This window comes from Electrona antarctica (genome assembly GCF_951216825.1).
Source record: "Electrona antarctica genome assembly, chromosome: 15".
Taxonomy (NCBI): Eukaryota; Metazoa; Chordata; class Actinopteri; order Myctophiformes; family Myctophidae; genus Electrona; species Electrona antarctica.
Window position 1 is genome coordinate 951,381 of NC_136796.1, and position 23,502 is coordinate 974,882.

The window sequence follows — 23,502 nt, forward strand, 5'->3', positions numbered from 1 at the left end:
TAAAACATGTAAATACATAGAGGCTATTTGATTTGTGAGCTTGTAGATCTACAATTTTCAACAAGAAAAAGATCTTGATATTTTGGGGGGAAAAAGGCCTATTCTTTAAACCGTTTTAACAACACAAATCTTGTTTTTCGGGGGTTCCTGGCATAACATGTTTTCAGACGGGGGTCAAATATATATTAATTTGGGGGTCCTTGACTTGAAAATGTAACCCTAGTTTAAACAACATTACAGTACGTTTTAACAGCAGGCAAGCATTGGCTGACACATCGCCTAATCGCCCAGTGTCGCCCGAAAAGATGAATTATTTGTATCTATTCGGGCGACGTTTGGCCGCCTACTTTTCGACCATTGCCTGTTCGCCTGCTATCGCCGGTAGTCGCCGGGTCCCATAGACCAAAAAAATCGTCTGTCGCCCGCTGTTAAAACGTAGGCCTACTTGTTATGTACAAGCAACTTCACAGAAAAAACAAGCTTATGGCTTGTGGCTTATAATTAGCAGACATGGCAACCCTGCATTCCTCCTTCTTCTACTTCATGTGACTTCCGGCAGACTTGATGCCTTTTAGGCACATTGCTGCCTCCCACTGGCCGGGAGCAGGCCTGTACCTCATTTGTGGTTCTCTTCTCAACCAGTGGTCCTTGAGGGGGTTCCAGGTGGTCCCCAGGCCCCAGCTAAATGATGGATGGAGGCTGGAGCTGGTAAGCAAATTGACCCTTATAGATCTTTCTTTAACTCTTGAGAGCGTAAAATGAAACCAAATGGACCTGTATAGGCTAGTACGCTCTCAAGAGTTCAATTATTGTTAAACATCTGCATTACTTAATTTACAAGAAGTCTAGACAATTAGGGAATGTATTATTTTGGCACGCACGCACGCACGCACGCACGCACGCACGCACGCACGCACGCACGCACGCACGCACGCACGCACGCACGCACGCACGCACGCACGCACGCACACACACACACACACACACACACACACACACACACACACACACACACACACACACACACACACACACACACACACACACACACACACACACACACACACACACACACACACACACACACAGTTTGATTGTTTCAAAATATAGGCACCAGAAATATATTTGAAATTCATGAGAAGAAAGTAGGCTATTCAACCTTTATTTAAATTCTCGGAGAGACCATTGAGGGAACCCCTCATTTACAATGATGCCGAGATTACATACAAAAAAAACAGTAATACAACAATATTAGTTACAACAAACCGTTAATACAATTATATATTCAGCAATCAGTTAAAACAGCAACATACAGGTGATGGACGGTTATTGAGTACATTTCTAAAATGACCAATTGATGCCAGGGTATTAAGTTTAAGTTCTTGTTGCAAGACATTCCAAGACTCAGGTGCACCGATGCTGAAAGCAGCCTTTCCAAGTTCAGAGTTGGTAAAAGGGACCAGAAGGCCTAGCCAATCACTGGAGCGAGTTACAATGCGACTAGGTTTCTGATGTAACATGGAAGAAATATATGATGGTAATTTCCCGACCAGGGCTTTATATATGAAGAGGTACCAGTGATTATTGCGTCTTTCAGTCAGAGAAGACCAGCCCACATTTTCATATAGGGTACAGTGATGAGTATCATAGCTGTCTCCAGTAATACACCTCAGAGCCGAGTGGTAAACTGAGTCCAGTGGCTTGAGTGTGGAGGCAGCTGCATGACGATAGATTATGTCTCCATAGTCCAGTACGGATAGAAATGTGGCTTCAATAATCCGTTTTCTACAGATCCTGGGAAAATTTGCTTTATTTCTGTATAGGAAGCCAATTTTCTGACGTAGTTTTTTAACCAGATTATCTATGTGGTATTTGAAATTGCATTTGTCGTCCAGCCATATACCAAGATACTTATATTCCGAGACTCTTTCTATTGTTGATCCATTGGTGGTGGTGATATGGAGATTGGAATAGTCTATGTTTTTTGATTTAGAGAAGACCATGAATTTTGTTTTATTGTCATTAAGTGTTAGTTTAAGGTTGCTAAAAGAGCTTTGTAATGAGTTAAATGCGAGTTGTAGTTTTTCAATGGCCAGTACAGTGGAGTCAGCGGTACAGTATAAAATTGTGTCGTCGGCATAGAGATGAATTTGACAATCACATAGTGAGGAGACTATTTCATTGATGTATATAGTGAATAGGATAGGACCTAGAATGGAACCCTGTGGTACGCCAGATGTGACTGGTAGGAACCCAGATTGTCCATCACCCATCCTAACACATTGACGTCTACCATACAGATAATTCCTAAACCAGTTGCAGGCATCTGTATCAAAGCCTGATATGTGCAGTCTATCTAATAGTAAGGAGTGGTGAACTGTGTCAAAAGCTTTGGCGAGGTCAATAAAAATGGCTGCAGCATGTTTGTTTTTGTCTAAACCTGTGAGTAAATGATCCAGAACTAGGGTGACAGCTGTGATTAGCTCTAAAGCCAGATTGATGAGGGCTTAGAATTGACTGGTGTGCAAGGTATGGTTTTAACTGGTTATTTACTATTGACTCCAACATTTTTGAGAGACAGGGTAGTTTTGAAATTGGCCGGTAGTTATTGGGATCATTACTGTCACCACCTTTGTGCAGTGGGACAACATGTGCTGATTTCCAAACATTGGGGACTATACCTGATGACAGAGACAAATTAAATGTAAAAGCAATGTGATCCACAATAAAAGGTGCAGATAATTTTAGAAAAAGGGATCCAGGTTATCTTCACCTACAGAGGATCTGATGTTGATGGCCTGTAGAGCTTCCAGGACAACATTAGTGGGAATGGGCTGAATAGAGAACTGAGACCCAGGACTGACTGTATGCATACTGGCATTGCTATATGTTTTCATTATTAGTCTACCTAGGCTTAGTTTTCGAGATACCCCTCCACTGACACCCCCTCATGGATTGCCATTGAAAAGAAGATATTAAACATTATTTTCTCCCAACACTCCTCTTTTCAGCCCCTAGAACCTCCACTCACACCAACACAGACGATTTTGTTATTTTGAACAGTCTCAAAATCTGGCAACAAATACAAAAGTACACTAAACTACCAAATACATCCATATACACTCCAATATACAACAACCATGCATTTCCCCCATCCCTCTCAGACGTGTCCTTCAACAGTCGGAGGCTCAAAGGTATAATCACTTTGCAAGACCTGAACATTGACAACCACTTTGCCTCATTTATACAGTTAAACAAATCACTTTTTTACAAGTACGGAACTATGCTCGCCAATCTATCCCCAATTTTGAGTTTCTCCCTGAAGACAATTTATTCTACAAACATGTATTGTCCTCCTGGGTCAAAACAATGAATCTCTAAAGTGATAAATACTCTCCCTGAACCCACCTCTTCTGGACATGGATATGGCAGAAGGTACCCTGAACCCACCTCTTCTGGACATGGATATGGCAGAAGGTACCCTGAACGCACCTCTTCTGGACATGCCCAAAATTGTATACATTTTGGTGTGATATATTTAAATGGTTTTATTTAAATGGTGATTGCAAAAAAAAAAGTGATTCTAAGACTCTCAGATGAAGTACCTCACTTCAAGACCTGGTTAAAACCCATTTTGGGCGGGAACCCCTTTTGGTGTTAGCATTATGTTATGCTTTAGCTATTGAAAAATAGCAGATCTACAAGCTCATAGCCGCGCTACGAGCTTGTAGGTCTGCTATTTTTGAAAAATCAAAGAACGACTGTCATAGAAACATAGCTTTTTCAGAAAACTGTCATTTTCAAGCAGACATTTTTAGAATCTGATCTCAGGTCAAAATGGGTTAACTGAACATACTTGTATACTACATATGGAGACAATTCGCTATGATATGATGGACAATTCAAACAAGTTCTATGTTATGACAGCTATGCCTAAATCACCTTGCTCAAATGTCACACTGAACCTATCAGTATTTAGTTCCACTCTTTACACAATCTCGCAGTGTAACTTATTGTAATGCAACGACTCATTCGGAATGAAATCATGCCTTCTTTTTCTTTTCTTCTTTTTTTATTTTGAGTTCAAAGTCAATCCTTTCTCATGTTCTATATGCCGCATGGTTGTTTTTATGTCATGCTTGCACAGATGGTCTAGTCAGGTACATCCTAAAGCAGATGGTCTAGTCAGGTACATCCTACACAGATGGTCTAGTCAGGTACATCCTAAAGCAGATGGTCTAGTCAGGTACATCCTAAAGCAGATGGTCTAGTCAGGTACATCCTACACAGATGGTCTAGTCAGGTACATCCTACACAGATGGTCTAGTCAGGTACATCCTAAAGCAGATGGTCTAGTCAGGTACATCCTAAAGCAGATGGTCTAGTCAGGTACATCCTACACAGATGGTCTAGTCAGGTATCCTAAAGCAGATGGTCTAGTCAGGTACATCCTAAAGCAGATGGTCTAGTCAGGTACATCCTAAAGCAGATGGTCTAGTCAGGTACATCCTACACAGATGGTCTAGTCAGGTACATCCTACACAGATGGTCTAGTCAGGTACATCCTAAAGCAGGGGTGGGCAACTGGCGGCCCGGGGGCCCCACCTTCACTTAATGCGGCCTGCATGTTAATATCAGAATACTGATATAGTATTGATTTCAGCTGTTACAATTCCAAACACGCTTTAATTACTTCATGACGACTAGTATTAAATGACTAGTACTTATGACTAGTATTAAAATGTTATTGTCTTTTTTTTATGTTTTTTGTTTTTGTGGCTTTCGCCTTTATTTTATATTCTTTATGGAGGGACAGACAGTAGGCTGACAGGAAATGGTGAGAGAGAAGGGGGGATGACATGCAGTAAAGGCCGTCTGGATCGGGAGTCGAACGGGGTCCGTACGCTTTTCCGACCCGCCAAAAATGAGCTTTTACCACCAACAGTCCGACATGGCATTATACAGACAATAGTTCCGGCAATGGTCCGAAAACCATTGTTTAGACCAGGCAATGGTCCGACACGAGAGACTTTGGCTGGGGGAGAGAGAGGAGGGAGAGGGCGGGCCCAGCCTACTTTGGCAGCCCTTGTGCATGCAAATTGATTCCGTTTGTTAATTGTCCCCCCCCCCCACCTATCGGCCGCACGACTGGATTGTCTAGATTGTCATGTTATTGTCTTTTTGTGTCCAATGTAGTTATGTTAACAGTTCATATAGTTAACATAACTATAACTAAATGCATTTGAAATTCAATAAAAAGGTTAATTTTCAGGATTCCAATTAAAAAATAGCAAAGAATTATTCAGGTTTTCAATTCAAATATAGCAAAAATAGCTTATCTACAAGGTCAAAACGCGTCGCATTGCATTTGAGCTTGTAGATCATCTATTTTTGCTATGACAGTAATATGCACTATGGCCCCTCTGGAGTGAGTGTGGAAATATATTGGCCTCGCCATGATCAAAGTTGCCCACCCCTATATGTACTAAAGCAACCTAAATGCCAATATTTGGTTCTATAGTGAAGCTGCCTTTAATTATGTAAGGGATAATAATTCACCTTCAGGGAGTGTAACCACCTCGGCTTCGCCTCGGTGGTTAAACTCCCTGTCGGTGAATTATCTCCCGATAATGACCACCTAGCCAGATATTATCCCGCTTATTACATGGCTAACTAACATAAATTAATACATTGACCCAAAACACAACAAAAAAAGTATTCCATAAGTTTGCGCTGGCTGCGTCTGCAGCTGCAGGGCTGAAGCACTGTCGGAAAACAAGGAAGTGAGTTGATCAAATAGAATCCATTTCCGGGTCCTGCTTCGTCTATTTCTCGCTCAAATGTTTTCAAAAACATTTTTAAGAGTAATGTTTAGCTGTAAATGACATTGTGTGTCACTAGTGTGTGTGTGTTTACATGGCTGTCATGTTGGAAATTGGAAATTGACCAATCACATTCAAGCATTCAACCAAGCCATGTAATAAAAGGCATTATTAGAGGCAGAAATAGCCAAAAGCATCTAACTACAGTATCAACCATCAATCTATTTACTTTGACTGCAAAATTCATGCAATTCTTCAATAAACTTTCTGCACCAACCAGAAAAAATATGTTAAAATATATGTATTGTGAATCAGCAGGTTTTTATAGGCTCTTAGGCACAGAAATATCAAGTATTTGTTTCCGAGTGACTTCTAATCCTGATCTATTAAATTACTGTAAAATGCCTACAAACACAACACAATTACTGCATTAACTACAAAAAGTGCTCCTAGTGTAGCTGAGTGGCTCATAACCTCAGCCTGAAAGTGAAATATCTCCCCATAATCACAGGGAAAGCCCTTTGGCTTAGTGGTTAAAGATGGAGTGCCACATTTTTTGTATTTTTTCCAGTTTTTCATGTGCCTATGAGGTGACAGTACTTCATTAGACACCCTGGAGTCGTTTGTATGTGCAATGATGTATTCCCTTTGTATTTAGGGTTTCTTCCTGGAGGCTGAACCCTTGACAGTCAAACGTGCCAATGAAAAAAACAGTAATATAGTGACATCACATTATCAGCCCCTCCCCCGTTATCATACAACTACAGCTGTGGGTGCGGCTTCAGTTCAGGTGGATCACCATCAGGCAAACCAGGCATACTTAATGAACTGGTGGGGGTGCCCACATAAAAACGACATTTTAACAAATACTGTACACTTTTTTGAAAAACGTCTTCCTCCTTATATAACAATAAGACCTGATGATCATGTTTTAGGGTGGAAAAAAATCAGGGCACTCCATCTTTAAGATTCTGGTTTTCCACTTGGGAGACCTGGGTTAGAATCCTGGGTGTTACACTCGGAGTACAGAAGTACAGAGTATACGGAGTTCCGAAACATTAATTTCATGGACCCCCAGTTTCGCACGCATTATGCTACGGACCCCCGATTTAATGGTACCCCAATTTATATTGTAAAACCACTGTTAATTTAACTCTGAGAGTGTGCAAATGGAACCAAATGGACCTGTTAGGGTCCAGTTGGTTCCATTTGTACACTCTCAGAGTTACAGACCCATAAGGGTCCATTTGGTTCCTAACTATCTCTAATTGAGCTAGGTAGCCCCTGGAACTCCCTCAAGTACCCCTAGCGGTCCCCGGACCACACTTTGGGAACCACTGCTCTACACCTCAAAGCATCAAGAATGACACATTATTGAAATTGTATTCTATAGGTCCATATACCCTAAATGCAGCATGGTTTAATGCTGTAGAATTCACAGCTGTTTGCCATTCTTAACTCCTTTAGCGCCATCTAGCGTTAGCATGCGTACATGTAAGGAATGTCACCCGTCCGGCCTCACTCTACGGTGCTTGTTTCCTTTCCGGGTTATTCAGGAAGGTGGGGGCCTTTGTTAGGAACACATCAACACTCGCGTTAGCTCATACCCCTTCGCTAGCATTACAACCAGCTACATTTGCTCAGCGATGCGGTACAAACTCACAAATTATTTATGATCGTCGGGTGCGCAGCGGCGCACCATGGACAGCTCTCGAACCTTTAGAGATACAGAGATACAAAAACGTTTCTCACATGTACCACTGTGGATATTTTGCCATCTATAAGTAGCATGGTCAGTCATGAAAAATCAGTATTTTGTCTGACCAATCCATCCAAAACTTTGGATAAAATTAGACATTCTACCGCATATTTTGATATATACCATGTTTACATACTCCAACCAGTACCTTGTCTATTCATGCATGTATCTCAAAAATCAGTTATGAAGAAAAACAGTTTTTATAAAAACACATCCAAGGACATTGTTTTGATGACTTGGTGCCCATGATATGTATCAAAAGATGGACTTGAAGGTATACTGTCTTCTAAAAAAAATATTGCGTTCTTACCATCTACCATTACAGAATAATTCACAGTTGAAACTCGCTTAGTCATAATATACCATAAACCTCAGAATAGTGAACAAATAGCCATGACAGGTATAACTCGGATTGGAAAAGATGCTCTTTTATTTTTTCTGCCTACTAACAAAATAAAAGTATGCCCAGTCCCCCCCGTGACCCCCCCCCCCCCTCATTGCAGTACAGTTCTGCACTTGACGTTGACATTGTGTGTGTAGGCCACCCACCCACTGCCCCCCCCCCCGCCCCGAACCGCCGGAGATAAAGCAGGTTAGCCGCACTGTTGCACACACTATTTTGACGTTGCCATTGTATGTGTAGACTATACAGGGTATACAGTTATATTGACGTTGACATTGTGGGTGTACGCTTTCAAAATAAGACAGAAAAGGAAAAACAAAAGAACAGTTACTCAAAGTGGTGCTTGAGAGTCTTTTCCTTGTGGTACATGAAAAAACATGGGAACAAACACAAGGGCACCACACAAACAGGGCAGTAATACAGGGTCATATGCCGGATCGGTTTACCATTGGGACCGTTACTGAGCAGGTGGAGCCTGCAGCTTCTCTTATCGACTCTCACTGGCACATGGCCAGCCAAACGCACTTCAAGTCTCCTATCAGACTCGCCTGACCTTGCCCTGCCTGGACGACCAACATCACCCCCCACTGCCCCCTCCTCCTCCTCCTCCTCTGGTCTCACTGGTCGCAGTGATGTCCACTTCTCCACCACCAACATTATGTAGTCCAGGAGTGACTTTGTCTTCCCCTGTTTGAGTGTGTGCAACACGAACGCATTGTGCATTGCCAACTGGAAGAGGTAGAGGACAAACTTTACGGGCCACTTGAGTGTCTTCCGCGTAAACGGGTAATAGGAGATGTGTTGATCTAGTTTGTCGACACCGTTCATGTACTTGTTATACTCTGCAACACATGCTGGCCTCCGTTTTGTCACCGTCACTCCCTGGCCTTTCTTACTCCTCTCAGTGACTGTGATCATCGTGTGTGGGTGGATGGTGTTGCACATCTTTACGATCCTCTTGTCCCTCCAAGCCAACAGCATCAACCCGTCGTTGTTGTGGCGCATCAGTGTCTCGCCCGGCTTCATGTGGCCGATAAGCCGCTTTATCTCCGGTGGTTCCCCCCTGTGTTTCCGCATTGTCCCGCATACCTGGGTTCCCAAAGACTGAAGTAAAGTACACCTGTCCACTGAGTTGTAGAAATTGTCCATGTATAAATGGTAACCTTTGTTGGTCAACGGTCCGAGAAGCTCCATAACGGTTGTGTCCAGGCTACAGCCTAGTCCTATGTGTGGCTTCATGTTCCAGAGGTAGCCCGTCGCCGCCTCTGCCAGACAGTAGGACTTGATACCCCATTTCACTGGCTTCAGGGGATTATAGGTCTTCCAAGACAGTCGACCTTTCCACAGCAAAATGCCCTCATCAATGGAGATGTTCTTCCGTGGGGTGTACAGACACCGAAACCTGTCCAACAGGTAGTTCAGAACATGTCTGACCTTATATATGCGGTCCCCTGTGTCTGGAGCCTCCTGGTTACTGAAGTGGAGGAACTGCTTGAGCAGCAGAAACCGGTCCAGTGTCATGGTGTGCCTGAAATGGGGAGTCACCACAGCCTCACGCCGAGACCAGTAGGACACCATGGTTGGCTTCTTCACAACGCCTGTCAGGAAGTAGAGCCCGAAGAAATTCTTCATCTCTATCAGAGTGACGTCCTTCCATTTCTTCATTCTGGAGTATGGGAGCAGCTTAGGGACCTAGATAGAAAGATAAGTTAGATTTATTTGCAGAAATTACCACAACGTCATCAATTTGGGAAAACATCAATGTGGAATATACAGAGTGACCGAGTAGAGTGACCGGATGGAAACCGAAAGGTTCCCAGTTCGAAGCCGGGCTCCCCCAGAGTTAGTGTCGAAGTTTCCTTGAGCAAGACACTGAACCACTAAGTGCTCCTGATGTGCAGGTTGGTGCCTTGCATGGTTTCCCCCGGCATCGGTGTGTGAATGTGTGAGTGAATGTAATGCACAATCTATGTAAACGCCTTGGATAAAGGTGCTATATAAATGCACCATTTACCATTTACACAATACACACCATTGCGATGGACTGCGCCGCAAAGCGATTGGTTTCATCGCAGATATACTGGAGCAGCTCATCTGTGAGGAACAGCTCAAAGAAGTCCACTGGATCACTGTCTGCACTGAGGTCACAGTGAACACCCGGCTCTCCAGTAAATGGGATGTGCTGCGGCTTCCACCCACCATCAGACCACCGTGGAGAAGCAGCTAGGTCGTCATCACCTAAATTACAGAAATACACAATTATTGTAATTGATTTTTATTCATGTAGAATACATCTGGTGGAGCTGTAACATGTGATGAGACTATAAACTACTGTATATGATATACATGATTTTGTTATGTGCATTGTATTTATACCTGCTTCCATGGAAACAGAGGCAGCATCTGCAGATGAGATGATTGGCTGTTCATCGTCTGTAAAACAATAACAATTTCAATCAATTAGAGGCATGGTGTAGCGTTCTATAAACTATGATATACATGATTTTGTTCTGTGCATTGTAATTATACCTGCTTCCATGGAAACAGAGGCAGCATCTGCAGATGAGATGATTGGCTGTTCATCGTCTGTAAAACAATAACAATTTCAATCAATTAGAGGCATGGTGTAGCGTTCTCCATAGTGCCAAATGCAGACAAACTTTAGCCATTTAGCCACACGAACGCACACACACACACACACACACACACACACACACACACACACACACACACACACACACACACACACACACACACACACACACACACACACACACACACACACACACACACACACACACACACACACCTCTCTAGATAAAGACTACATTTCTCACCTCCAGCCACACCAGTGTCCATCTTATCTTTATCTTGCCACTCCTCATCCGATGCCGGTTCTAAATATATAAAAATAAATAAACATTTAGCTGGAGTGCACGCTACAATACATTCCTTTGGTGTAACCTAATTCATACAAAAAAATCACATACGAATTGTGGCCAACAAATCCATCTATTCAGTGTTGATCCATTTTAGCCAACAAATTGTAGCCAACACACATCCATTCAGTGTTGATCATCCATTGTATTATCACACAGTTACAACAAAATGCCTGTTGTTTTTTAGCCTGCGCCACGCCGCTGGGGGAGGGTGGTGTAATGCAGGCCGCGAAGCTAAGCTAATCTATTATACTATTACATCTATATAGTATTGAGCTTACATATAAGATGATCGCTAGAAATAAATGATTTGGATTATTTAGCAAAAATGTATTGATGATGACGAAGGTATATTTTTAATTTCCTGAAAAATGTACATTTTGGAGTTATGAGGTTTCCTCCAGACAGCGGAGATATTACATTACATTACATTACATTACAGTCATTTAGCAGACGCTTTTATCCAAAGCGACTTACAATAAGTGTATTCAACATAGGTAGGGAACAAAAACTACTAATCACCAGAAGTCTTTAGTGCATTTTCTGCAAAAACAAGCAACCAAGAGTATACCTAGCGCTAAGGTAAAAGTGCAATATATCAGCTACCTATTTCCTTAACCGGATGAGACAAAATAGCTAAATCAAATGAGCATGAGCTAAAACAATTAAGTGTATCGACTAAACAAGATCCAATAAACAATACAACAATAGAAAACAAACGTTCGTACAACTAGTTAACAACAAGTAGGTCAGGCAGAGAGGAAGGGTAGTGTTTCCTGAAGAGGTGGGTTTTCAACCTGCGGCGAAATATGGGCAGTGACTCTGCTGTCCTAACATCAGTGGGGAGTTCATTCCACCACTGTGGGGCCAGAACAGAAAAGAGTCGTGACCGTGTGGATCGGCCAGAAGGACCCTTGAGTGACGAGGCAATCAGTCGCCCCGAGGTGGCAGACCGAAGTGGTCGGGCAGGGGTGTAGGCATCGACCATAGCCCGGAGATAGGAAGGAGCTGTTCCTTTCACTGCCCTATAGGCTAACACCAGGGTTTTGAACTGGATGCGGGCCGCTACGGGGAGCCAGTGTAGAGAACGGAGAAGGATGGTTGTGTGGGAGAACTTGGGGCGGTTGAACACCAGACGAGCCGCAGCTTTCTGAACAAGCTCCAGAGGTCTGATGGCAGATGCCGGAGCACCAGCAAGGAGGGAGTTGCAGTAGTCCAGGCGGGAGATGACGAGAGCCTGGATGAGCACCTGGGCTGCCTTCTCCGTGAGGAAGGGGCGAATCCTCCTGATGTTGTAGAGGAGGAATCTGCAGGACCTTGTCACTGATGCGATGTTTGCCGAGAACGTCAGTTGATCGTCCAGGGTCACACCCAGATTTTTCGCAGTCCGAGTTGAGGTCACCACAGCATTATCAATGGTGATGGCCATGTCTCGGTGCGGACAGCCCTTCCCCGGGAGGAACATCAGCTCGGTCTTGTCCAGGTTGAGCTTCAGGTGGTTTGTCGACATCCACGCCGAGATGTCAGCCAGACAAGCAGCAATGCGTGCCTCCACTTGGGTATCAGAGGGGGGGAATGAGAGGATCAGCTGGGTGTCATCGGCATAGCAGTGGTAGGAAAAGCCATGGGAGTGGATGACAGCACCCAGAGATGTAGTGTAGAGAGAGAAAAGAAGAGGACCCAGAACCGAGCCTTGGGGAACCCCAGTTGTGAGCCTGTGTGGTTCTGACACAGACCCTCTCAGCATCACCTGGTAGGAGCGACCCGTCAGGTAGGATGCAAACAGGGAGAGTGCAGAGCCTGAGACACCCATCCCCTCGAGGGTGGAGAGGAGGATCTGATGGTTCACCGTGTCGAACGCTGCAGACAGGTCCAGGAGTATCAGGACGGAGGAGAGAGAGTTCGCTCTAGCGGCATGGAGCGACTCCGTCACTGCCAGCAGGGCAGTCTCTGTCGAGTGACCCACTTTGAAACCAGACTGGTTGGAGTCCAGGAGGTTGTTCTGGTGGAGATAGGAGGACAGTTGTTTAAAGACAGCACGTTCGAGAGTTTTAGATAGGAAGGATAGAAGGGAAACCGGTCTGTAGTTCTTGATCTCAGAGGGGTCAAGTGTCGGTTTCTTCAGGAGGGGGGTGACTCTGGCAGTCTTGAAAGTAGAGGGAAAGTAGCCAGATGTCAGAGAGGTGTTAATAAGGTGGGTTAAGAAGGGAAGAAGTTCAGGTGCAATAGACTGCAACAGAGTGGATGGGACCGGGTCCAGAGAGCATGAGGTGGGGCGACTAGAGGTAACAAGGAGAAGGACCTCGTTAGGGGAGAGGGGAGAGAAGTGGGATAGAGAGGGGATGGGGGGGGGAAGAGGAGTAGATGAAGGTAGAGAGGGGGGGGTGGCAGGCAGACGGGTGTGGGCAGTGCGCAGGGCACCAGCCGGGGGAGGAGGGAAGGAGGATCGGATATCGTTCACCTTCTTGTCAAAGAAGTTGGCGAAATCGTCAGGGAGGAGGGACGAGGAGGGAGGAGGGGGTGGTGGTTGTAGGAGAGAGGAGAAAGTTTCAAAGAGTTTTTTAGGGTTGGAAGCAGAAGCCTGAATTTTAGTGCAGAAAAAAGCAGCTTTAGCAGCTGATAGAGAGGAGGAAAAAGTAGAAATGAGAGATTGGAAGGTGAGAAGGTCCTCCGGGAGGTTGCCCTTTCTCCATTTGCGCTCAGCCGCTCTCAGGCTCCGTCTCTCAGTCCGCACTGAGTCCGACAACCAGGGGGCAGGTGGAGTTTGGCGTGCAGGCCTGGTGGTGAGGGGACAGAGATGGTCGAGAGAAGAGGATAGAGTAGAGAAAAGAAGATCTGTGGCGGTATCAGGGGATAGAAGAGCAAAGGATTCAGGGGCAGGGAGAGCAGAGAGAACAGAAGAGGAAAGATCAGTGGAGGAAAGTGAGCGAAGATTGTGACGTGAGGAAATCATGTGGGTAGGGAGGGGCTGTGAGGGGGGAGAGGAGAGAGAGAGAGAGTAGGACATGAAGTAGTGATCAGAGAGTTTCTTACCCTTTTCACTGGAAAGAGGAGTGACAGACAGGTTAGCAATAGAGCAGCCTCTGGTGAAGATCAGGTCCAGTTGGTTGCCCGCCTCATGGGTAGGAGGAGATGGGGAAAGAACTAGGTCAAAGGCGGCGAGAAACGAAAGTAGTGGGTCTAGCTGCTTCTCAGTCGGGAGGTTGAAGTCACCCAGAAGGATGAATCCAGAGCCATCGACAGGGAAGTGGGAGACTAGATGGTCCAGCTCCTCCAGGAAGCCACCAGCAGGGCCCGGTGGGCGATAAACAGCTGCAATGGTGAGCTTGACTGGATGAGAAACAGTGACCACATGAAATTGGTCACTGTTATGCACCAGTAGGTACCGTTAGCCTAGCTACGTTTATAGTATAGGCAATCTAAGGTTTAACCTCAAACAAATTGCAACACAAACTCTTTCAACTTTTTTTGTTCCATAAATATGTCACTAATAACATATCAAAAGTCCTAAGAAATCCAAGTAGGGGAACACATTGAAAAATGCCAAAATAAGTTTCCCCCATTGACGTCCATGTCAAACAGTGGTTTAAACATGTTAAAAATGTTTTCTTGTCTAATTTCCACACAGAAGGTTCAGAACTGATAACAATCAACCAGAAACTGTGTTGGAAGCAGCTTGTGGGGGAAAAAAAATAAACAAAAATAACTTATGTTACACAGTATGCCCTCGGTTTGTACAGTATGTTCATTTCATATGCATTATTATGTAAAGTAGGCAGACTGTTCATGTGATTTTGATGATGGAATGCACTGCATTTTCTGTATGAAGAAATAATTGTGTTTATCATCATTGTCATCATCATCATCAGACCATTTGTTTTTGTATTACTAAACCCCAAAATAGGAACTGAACTTTAACTGTGTGGTATAAATGTACTGTGGTCACCATCCAATATGTCCAATGGTGGTACCATCACTCAAGCTACTCAAGAGGATCTGATGTATTGTCAGATGTCCAGCTTAACCCCTGGTCCTTCGTTGATGATTTGAAGCATTCAACCCAGTGGGTAGGTGGTTCAGGAGGGTCCATTGCCTTGTGATGGCATCTCCTGGGTACCAGATGTACTGATGGATTTGTGTGGGTCCGGCCGTCTCCCACTCCTGCTTCCAAGATCTCGTCAGCCATGCATTGACAGTAGGGCTGTCACGATTCGCCTAATCCACGATTCAATTCAATTTTCGATTTGAAGCTCACGATTCGATTCGATACGATGTTCGATTAAAGTTTTTCAATCTATTTTTTAAAAACCTAATTTTTTCAGCATTGAGAGCTATATAATTATAATTGAGGCCAATATCTTGATTTGTAAAGAAAAACACTTGTTTCCCAATAAGTCACTTTTATTTGCTATAAATAACAAATCAGAATGAGAATAATAAAAGGTTTAACAACTATATAAACTTTGGGTTTTATGTCCTCACATCATTTTGAGATGTTTCTTTAAGATGATGAGATAGATGACATTGTTAAGCTCTACTCTAAGTAACTAAATACAATAAAAAGTAAATAATAGGGCTGGGACTCTATTAAAAATCTAATTAGAGGCCTTATAATGAATTAACCTCAATGAATCACATTTTAATCGCATATCAATATTCAATATAACAGTGAGAAACATTTTTTTCAAAGATATGTGACTACAAAATAATAAGCAATAAAACATTGTTTTTGAGGGGCGGCTGGGCGCTAGCCACTAGCTTTTGTTTTTGCCTCAATGTTTTGAGGAGAGCTAGCTGGTAACTCCTATACTAGCCATGGTTCACATGGCTTGTTCACAGTCATGTTTCACATTAAGCCCCACTAAAGGAGCTCACTCCGGTGTGCCCGGCGTACTAAATGTAGCAGCTTCAGGGAGAGGTTCCATAGACAGGACTGGCGTCAGCCTCCACGCTGGCTGCCTAATGTCTCGCACTGAACACAGGTCCTCTTCGCGTTGCGATACGATACATGTCGAAGCAGCCATAGCGTGGAGGCCAGCGCCAGTCCAGTCTCCAGGCAGCCCCATATAGAACCCTTCACTCCGCAATTGTACACAACCATACTATATAAACAACAGCAATATAAACGGCTTCTTCCTTTGGGTGAATTTGGGTGTGTAGTTGTCTGCTCTGAAGATAGCAACGCATTGAGCTACAAGCTGGGTGCACCGGCATATAATGTCCAACACTGACAGGCTGAAACTCGTCCTGTGAGAAACGTTCCGGGGTGAATAAACGGACGGCCGCACATGCACTGAAATATCGCGAGTCGGCTGGTGATTTCGATACACTGTATCAAACGTCAATTTCGATTCGATTTCGATACGAATCGAGAATCGTGACAGCCTTAATTGATAGACAGGTCCTCAGGGATAGAACGGAGCATCTCTTGCGCTGCCTTATTGTTGGGATGGCAGGACTTGAGTCTGCATGGAAGTGCTGCTGTCGTTGTGGTAGCATGCAGGATGTGCCAGTCATGTTTCTGGGCTTTCCTTGCCAGGGTGAGGGTAGCACCCTCCCGTCGATGGCTGGTGTCATCTCATGAGGACTGGCAGTTTGAACACAGGGTGGGCTACAGGCAACCAGCTATAATGTGGAGGGAGCTGTTGATGGCAACCTCAACCTTTTTGATATGTGGATATGTGGACCCAGGGCTTTTCTTGGCGATGACTCGCCGTGCAGGTCATGCAGTGAGACCTTGATGACACCTTGGTCTTAACATCTTCTAAGTGTTGCTTGAAGGACTGTGTCCTATCTAGATGTATGCTGATGGGGCTTGCTCGAATTCCAGGCACATGTTGTCAACAAACGTATGAATTTGCCAATGCTGAGCTACAGATGCAACCTCCGGATGTAGGATACCACATTCAATAATAATTAAACCTGTTAAATCCCGTGGGAGAACTTCAGTTTTCAATTAGGTGTTAAGTGTATTGCATACCCCTCACTAATAGCCAGGGCCGGGAATTGAACCTGGGACGTTCTGCTTCCGAGGCCAGCTCTCTGCCTATTCAGCTATGGCCACCCTGTTGTCTTTGCTTCCATGTTGGTCATCACAGCATTATGGCTTGGTCGTCCACGTAACCATATTTTCTAGATGTTAAATGTTATATCAGGTAGTTTATGTAGATGTTAAACAGATCATTGGGGAGAGAAGGGGACAGACCCTTAGGGGACAACATTCTGCAGACTTCTGAGCCTGCTGTGCTAGCCTGCTGTGCTGGCCATCGCTGGTCTGTAGAGTGAAGCTGCAGTTTGACAGCATCTCCACGATGAAGATCAGCATAATGCAGATCAGGGATTGTCCTCAGCAACTTGAGGTGGATTCCATGGTGCCAGACGGTGTCGTAGTCGACTTGGATGTGTTCCACAATACATTTTGACTTGACAGTTAATGAATAAAGGATTTGGGGTATTAGTAGCCTATTACAAAAACATATGTTAAAATATAATAATGCAGTGATGACCCCCACAAACGGTCAGTGCCTGTTCAGGGGGGGAGGAAATGGGGGGATAGCGTCTACCTCCACATACGTTTCACCGGCCTAGTGAGACCCTTCACTGTCACGTGAAAAGAAGATGGTGGCTTGACGGCCTGGGTATCGGAGTAGACCCGAGGCTGTCTTCACTCTCCCAATGACTTATAGAATGGGGGATTTGCTCACTTATCAAATTGGGATATGGGGAGAACATTCTTTTTTCCTTTTGTCTGGGAAAAACAGCTGTTTTGAGGCATAGGCCTACCTGAGAAACATCCTTAGATTCTACATAAATATGAAGTGGGTAAACTGAAAACATGGCATCAAAATATATTTCCTGTTATTAAGCAGTAATTTAGTTTGTATAGGCATTTTACAGTATTAGATCAGGATTAGAACATAAGGTATAGGATGTTTCTGAATTCGAATTTACAAATCTCATGGACACATTTCATGACTTTTTAGGTGAAAGTAAAACGTATAACCTTCAATTTCTTGAAGCGGACAAGTCAAAGTTATGGAAGAACAAGGTCAAGTTTTGTTATAACCCTGATAGAAGAGTAGGAGCAGCATTACATGCCTGAGGGCGAGAAGCCTTTAGGTCTAGGTCACGTGACAGCAGACTGCTGTGTGAGCGCTGGTGCTTTGGCATGGGGGGGGTAAGCAAAAGGACAAGTGCCCAAGCACCAAAAGTCCCCCTCTGCACATGGCTGCATCTCTATAAGAATGATGTAAAAACAACCAGCAGGTAGAAAATGACAAAGAATTGATCCACTTTCAGGGTAGGTGTTTTTTTTGCAGTGGTGATCACTTCATGAATGAATTGTATGACTTTTGCAGTAAAAGTAAAGCGTCTGACCATCCATTTCATGAAGAGGACATCTTAAAGATATGAAAAAACCATGTCACATTTTGTTGATAAATAGTAGGACCAACATTACAAGAGAATATTGCTCAGAAAAGTCACCTTTCTGCTATTTCCGCCTATTTAAGACCTTATATAAAAGGCTGCTGATTCACAATAGAACCAAATATTGGCATTCTGATTGTTCTGGTATGTAGGGATACCTGTAGACAATTTGTGCAAGTATGATGTAAAAACAAACAGCAGGTAAAAAATGACAGAGGATCTTCTTGGAACTCTCTCTTTCAGATAGGCGTTTTTTATTGCCTATATGTGGTGAGCCACTTCATGGATCAATTTCAAGACTTTTGCAGTAAAAGTAAAACAATCCATGAAGGGAACATCCTAAAGATAAGAAAAAACTATGGCCCGTTTTGTTATACCCCGGGGAGGGGTATAGTCAACTTTTGGGGCTTTGGTTCCTGCACTAGAACTTCAAGTGCATGTGTGAATTCTGTGAAATATACTATAGCCTATAGGCTACACCCTATACGGTATGTTTTTTTGTGCGCAAATGACGAGAGAGAGGATGACTATTGGCTGAGAATGATATTCAGTGTGTGTGTGTGTACACACTAGGGATGTCGGTAACGGATAATTTCCCATCCGGTTAGCCGACCGGATTAACCGGGTCATTAACGGATAATTGGTTGTTTTTTTGTTTTGTTTTTTTGGCTACCCCAAATGTAATATGCATGTATAGGCTACATAATTAAAGTTGGTAGACGAAATGGTATACATTTATTTATGCTCCTTTTAAAAAGACAAACAAAAAAGCAACATTTAACAATATAAATAAATTGTTGTAGGCTTAATCATCAATAAACAACGCATCGCATCTGCATGCATGAATCTGCGCGTCTACAGTACAGAGGTCCGCCGGTTCTAGTCCAAAACATAAATAAGTCCAGTCCAGATCTGAGCAGCCTATATCTATAAAGCCACTGGACGCATGGGCTAAGCCTTTTTTTTATTATTAAGGAAGATCAGCATGCATGTCACCGTGTTCTGTTTGTTGACTTTTCGCTGACAAGAAAACCCTCAAACATCGATAGCACATGGCTAACTTGATAGCCGGGAGGAGGAGGAGGAGGAAGCGGCGGCGGCTGTAAACGTTCTCCCTCCAGGCCATTAATGGATTTAATAATGTAGGTCTCTGCATTGATACGGTCGACATGTTGTGTTAATCTCGTCTCGCTGTCACTCGCTTAAGTTTTGACTACCGCAAAGCTACCGTTGTAGCCAACTAGCCATTTGAAGTACAACAGAGAACTTTGGGACAACGACATTGCGGGGGCAGAAAACAGCGCCCGAGCGCTGCTGTTCATGCAGCCTGGAGTGTGACAAGCTGGCCGGCGCAAATAACAGCAATTTTAGGCATGTGTGCAACATGACAACTGTTTTAAAGTATTGTACAGTGACAACTACAGTCTCTGTAATGTTTATGTTGTACTATTACTAAAAACGATCTAAAATAAAAGGGATTTAAGATCAGAACACGCATTTATTATTATGCAAATTAACCGTAAAGCTGATAAGCATACCCGGATATTTCTTAACGGTCGGCTAACCGGCTAGCCGGTTAACCCCCGACATCCCTAGTACACACACACACACACACACACACACACACACACACACACACACACACACACACACACACACACACACACACACACACACACACACACACACACACACACACACACACACACACACACACACACACTCGCAGGAAAGTGTTCTAAATCTTCTGAGCGTCATTAACATATATATTTTTGCGAAAAGGGTGAAGTGTCCCTTTAACCAAGCATCTCGTTTAGAATATTAACGCTTCTAAAGAAAGAGTAGATGTGACAGTGCAAGGTACAGTGCAAGGAACTGGCCGGAATAACATATTCCTTCCGTGCGCTACGTCCGGCCGGGGAAACTCCCCCTGTCAGGTGTAAAGAAGCAGCCGACTCCTCATGCATAGAAGGAAGCATGAGGTCAGTCCGCTGCCCCCCCCCCCCCCAAGGTTGGCCGAGGAAGTGTAGTGCCCAGGATTACATTGACACTGGGTGAAAAAAGGGGTTGCAAAATTGTGGGATAAAAATGTATTAAAAAAAGGTTTTTATTTCCGACGGAGGATTACAACTCATTTACATCCTGTCTCGCGGCCTCGCAGACTGAGAGAAGAAACGGCTAATGTTAGCATTAGCTCAGGATGTTTATCTTTTGCCAGAAACGGTAATATGTCGATCGCGATGCGGTGAAAATTCACAAATCAGATCTGAACATCGGATGCTTGGTCAAAACCATGGACAGCACTCGTAGTTTCTCCGAATGCTCGCATCATGGACCTTTAAACGTAACGCTACAGAAGAATCAATTCAATTTGCTTTATCGTTACTTTATCATACGATTCAATCAGTTGACACGCACGCTATTGTTAAGCACACACTGCGAGCAACAATGGAGGCTCTGGATCAGTGGTTAGATTGGTATATTCACAGATACCTGATATGACAAATAAGGGCCGATACCGATACAGTATAACTAAACAAATCATGAAAATATATAACGTGAGGTTGGCATTCATTTATTTATTTATTTCGAACATATTAAAACATAAATGAACAATCAAAGGAAATAAAGGAACTAGATTTAAAATAATAAAACAAAAACAATTAAACAAGGGATATCTAATATCCTTATAGTTTATGTTCGAAAAAGGGATAGGAAGAAGTTTAGTTAAAAACGTATCGGGTCCTACCCCTTCTTTGTAAAAAGACATGTACAAATATAACACATGTATGTACAGTATGACATTTGAAGAACTAACCTGACTCCGCTAGATTGCGGTGGTATTGAGTTCACAGGTTCCCTCCTCCTACCTCAATCTGGTCTCTTTCAAGCAGAGACAATGAACCGAACCAAAAGTGGCAAAAGTCTGATATCTCCATAATAATTGTAGTCCTGTTAGGTTGTGTTTACATGTGCGCTGTGGCTGCAGCTTCAATACATCATCAGTATTGCCTTGATCCCGCCTCTAGCGGCCACTGATTGGTTTGAAATCCACTGGCTCGGGGTACATCGTCTCTGCCCGAGAAAGACCAGATGGAGGTAGGAGGGACTCACTACTGTTACCATCTGGCGGAGACAAGTTAAAGCCGACTCTCATAATAACACATTTCTCCGCGGCGAAAGTAGCCGATCTGCATGAGATAATGCAGCGCTCTCGTTGGGAGGGGGGGGCAGCACAAATATATGCGAGTATGGCAACCAAATCGTCAACGATGTCCCTGCTCTACTACATCTCAGAGACATTTGAAAACTTTAGTTACTGGATACTTTATAGATTTTTATTGTTATTATAAAACATACATCAAACACTTCAGGTCTATATAGGCCTACATTTAGACCCTTTGAAAATAGCCGATCTACAAGCTCACAATGCACAGGCATAATATGACGTGACATGCTGCTCTCCATTCATACTTTGTTTTTTATCCAAGTTTGTATTTGTTTTCACATGTTTTATGACGATACGGTGCAATAGTTCAAAGTAAATCCATGACATACTTTTACTGTTGCATGGGCGGTCTTGCGTGTAAAAAAACTAATGAGAAACATTGTGAGATGGTAGATCTGCTATTTTTTTTTAATAAAAACTTCAAATGGGACATTTCTGCATGAGTACTTTTATTTTTTTAAGATATTTGTGGGGGCTTTTTGCATTATTGATAGATTACAGTAGGTTGACAGTAAAGGGGGAGAGAGATGGGGGGAAAAGCAAAGGTCATTGGGATCAGGACTCGAACCTGCAACACTCTGTCAGGCTGGATTACCAGCCTAGGTGTCTGGACCGCTCGACCAGCCCAGGCCTACTTTTACTTTTTGTACTTTAACACATTCCCTCCCCACTTCCCTTCCAATCACGAGTTCCAAGAGTTTTATTTTCATTGTTTTATTCACCGTTTTTAATAAGTTTTAAGACTTAAAGGGTTTCCATCGGACAGAGCGGGATAGGTGACGCGTTCGGATGACGTCACCGGAAAAAGATCAGTCAGACTGGCTTGCTAAGGCTTCTGGGAAATTGAGGCCTAATTTATTCTTATTGCAATGGTGGCGCAATACGGGAGCATTCATCTTTCGATCTTTGTATTTGATCGGCAATTTGGATTATTTTTCAACACGACAACAAACGATCACACCATTTTAAGGTGGATTTTCATTTACTTTTACTCAAGTACATTTTGAATTACGTACTTTTAGTTTTTAAGTATTTCTACATTGCAGTATTGATACTATTACTTAAGTAAAACAATTGAGTACTTTTTCCTACCACTGACCATTTTATTCAGCATTGGCGTAGTCTTTCCTTGAGTGGTAAAGTGCGAAACACTTCCCCTTGTGTAAGGGGATACAACAGGTTTTGCATATGAACCTTGTATAGCTTCGCTTGGACTTCCTGGTACAAACCCTGCACTGCTTATTCGCATACTTCTTTGAGGGGGTGGGCGGGAGCGAAATGGCTTCGTGGGCTTTAAAGTTGCCATCCAGCCTGCACTGAGGGTCCGTGCGTGGTGCCCTCGGTCTGGGTGCAGGTGGAAGGTCATATAGGGGACCCGACAGGCCCGCCCATTGATGTACGACACTTAGCAGGAATGAGAGTTGGCATTTAATCTTGCCCTGTGGGTTTTTAGCTTTGTAAAGGATAAAAGCATTGTACAAACAGATTTCAAACATGTAGGCTACAAATTTCTTTGACCATTTGGCTGTCTTCCTGACAAACGGGTAGTATATAATGTTTTGGTCCAGTCTATCGACTCCGTTCATTGACTTGTTGTATTCTACAACACAAACCGGCTTCTGTTTTGGCACTTTTTCCGGCTGGCCTCTCTGCCATACCAGAACTTCTTGCATTTCGTCCTGGTGGAACGTTGAAACCATTTTCACTATGCCATGGTCCAGCCAGGCCAAGACCATCACCCTGTCATTGTGATGCATGATTGTTTGCCCATTTTTCAGGTCAGATTTTTTAACTTGTTTAAGGGCTCCTGGTTCACCTCGATTTTTTCTTAGTGTACCACAGACATGGGTTTTCAGATCAAGTAGATTTGTACACAGTGCTACAGAATTGTAAAAGTTATCCATGAACAATCTATAGCCATA

General features: G+C 43.5%; 1 protein-coding gene across 1 annotated transcript in view; it reads right to left on the reverse strand.

The window, feature by feature from the left end:
* Window positions 1–8,311: 8,311 nt before the first annotated feature.
* Window positions 8,312–23,502, reverse strand: part of LOC306938222 (uncharacterized protein) — a gene marked incomplete at its 3' end in the record, with an annotated part of 62,940 nt that continues 47,749 nt past the window's right edge. The window contains exons 10-13 of the mRNA XM_079522286.1: window positions 10,813–10,881; window positions 10,361–10,417; window positions 10,017–10,222; window positions 8,312–9,676 (exon numbers count right to left, since the gene is read on the reverse strand). Of these exons, the coding sequence (XP_079378412.1) occupies window positions 8,312–9,676; window positions 10,017–10,222; window positions 10,361–10,417; window positions 10,813–10,881 (1,697 nt within the window). The remainder of the gene's footprint in view (window positions 9,677–10,016; window positions 10,223–10,360; window positions 10,418–10,812; window positions 10,882–23,502) is intronic.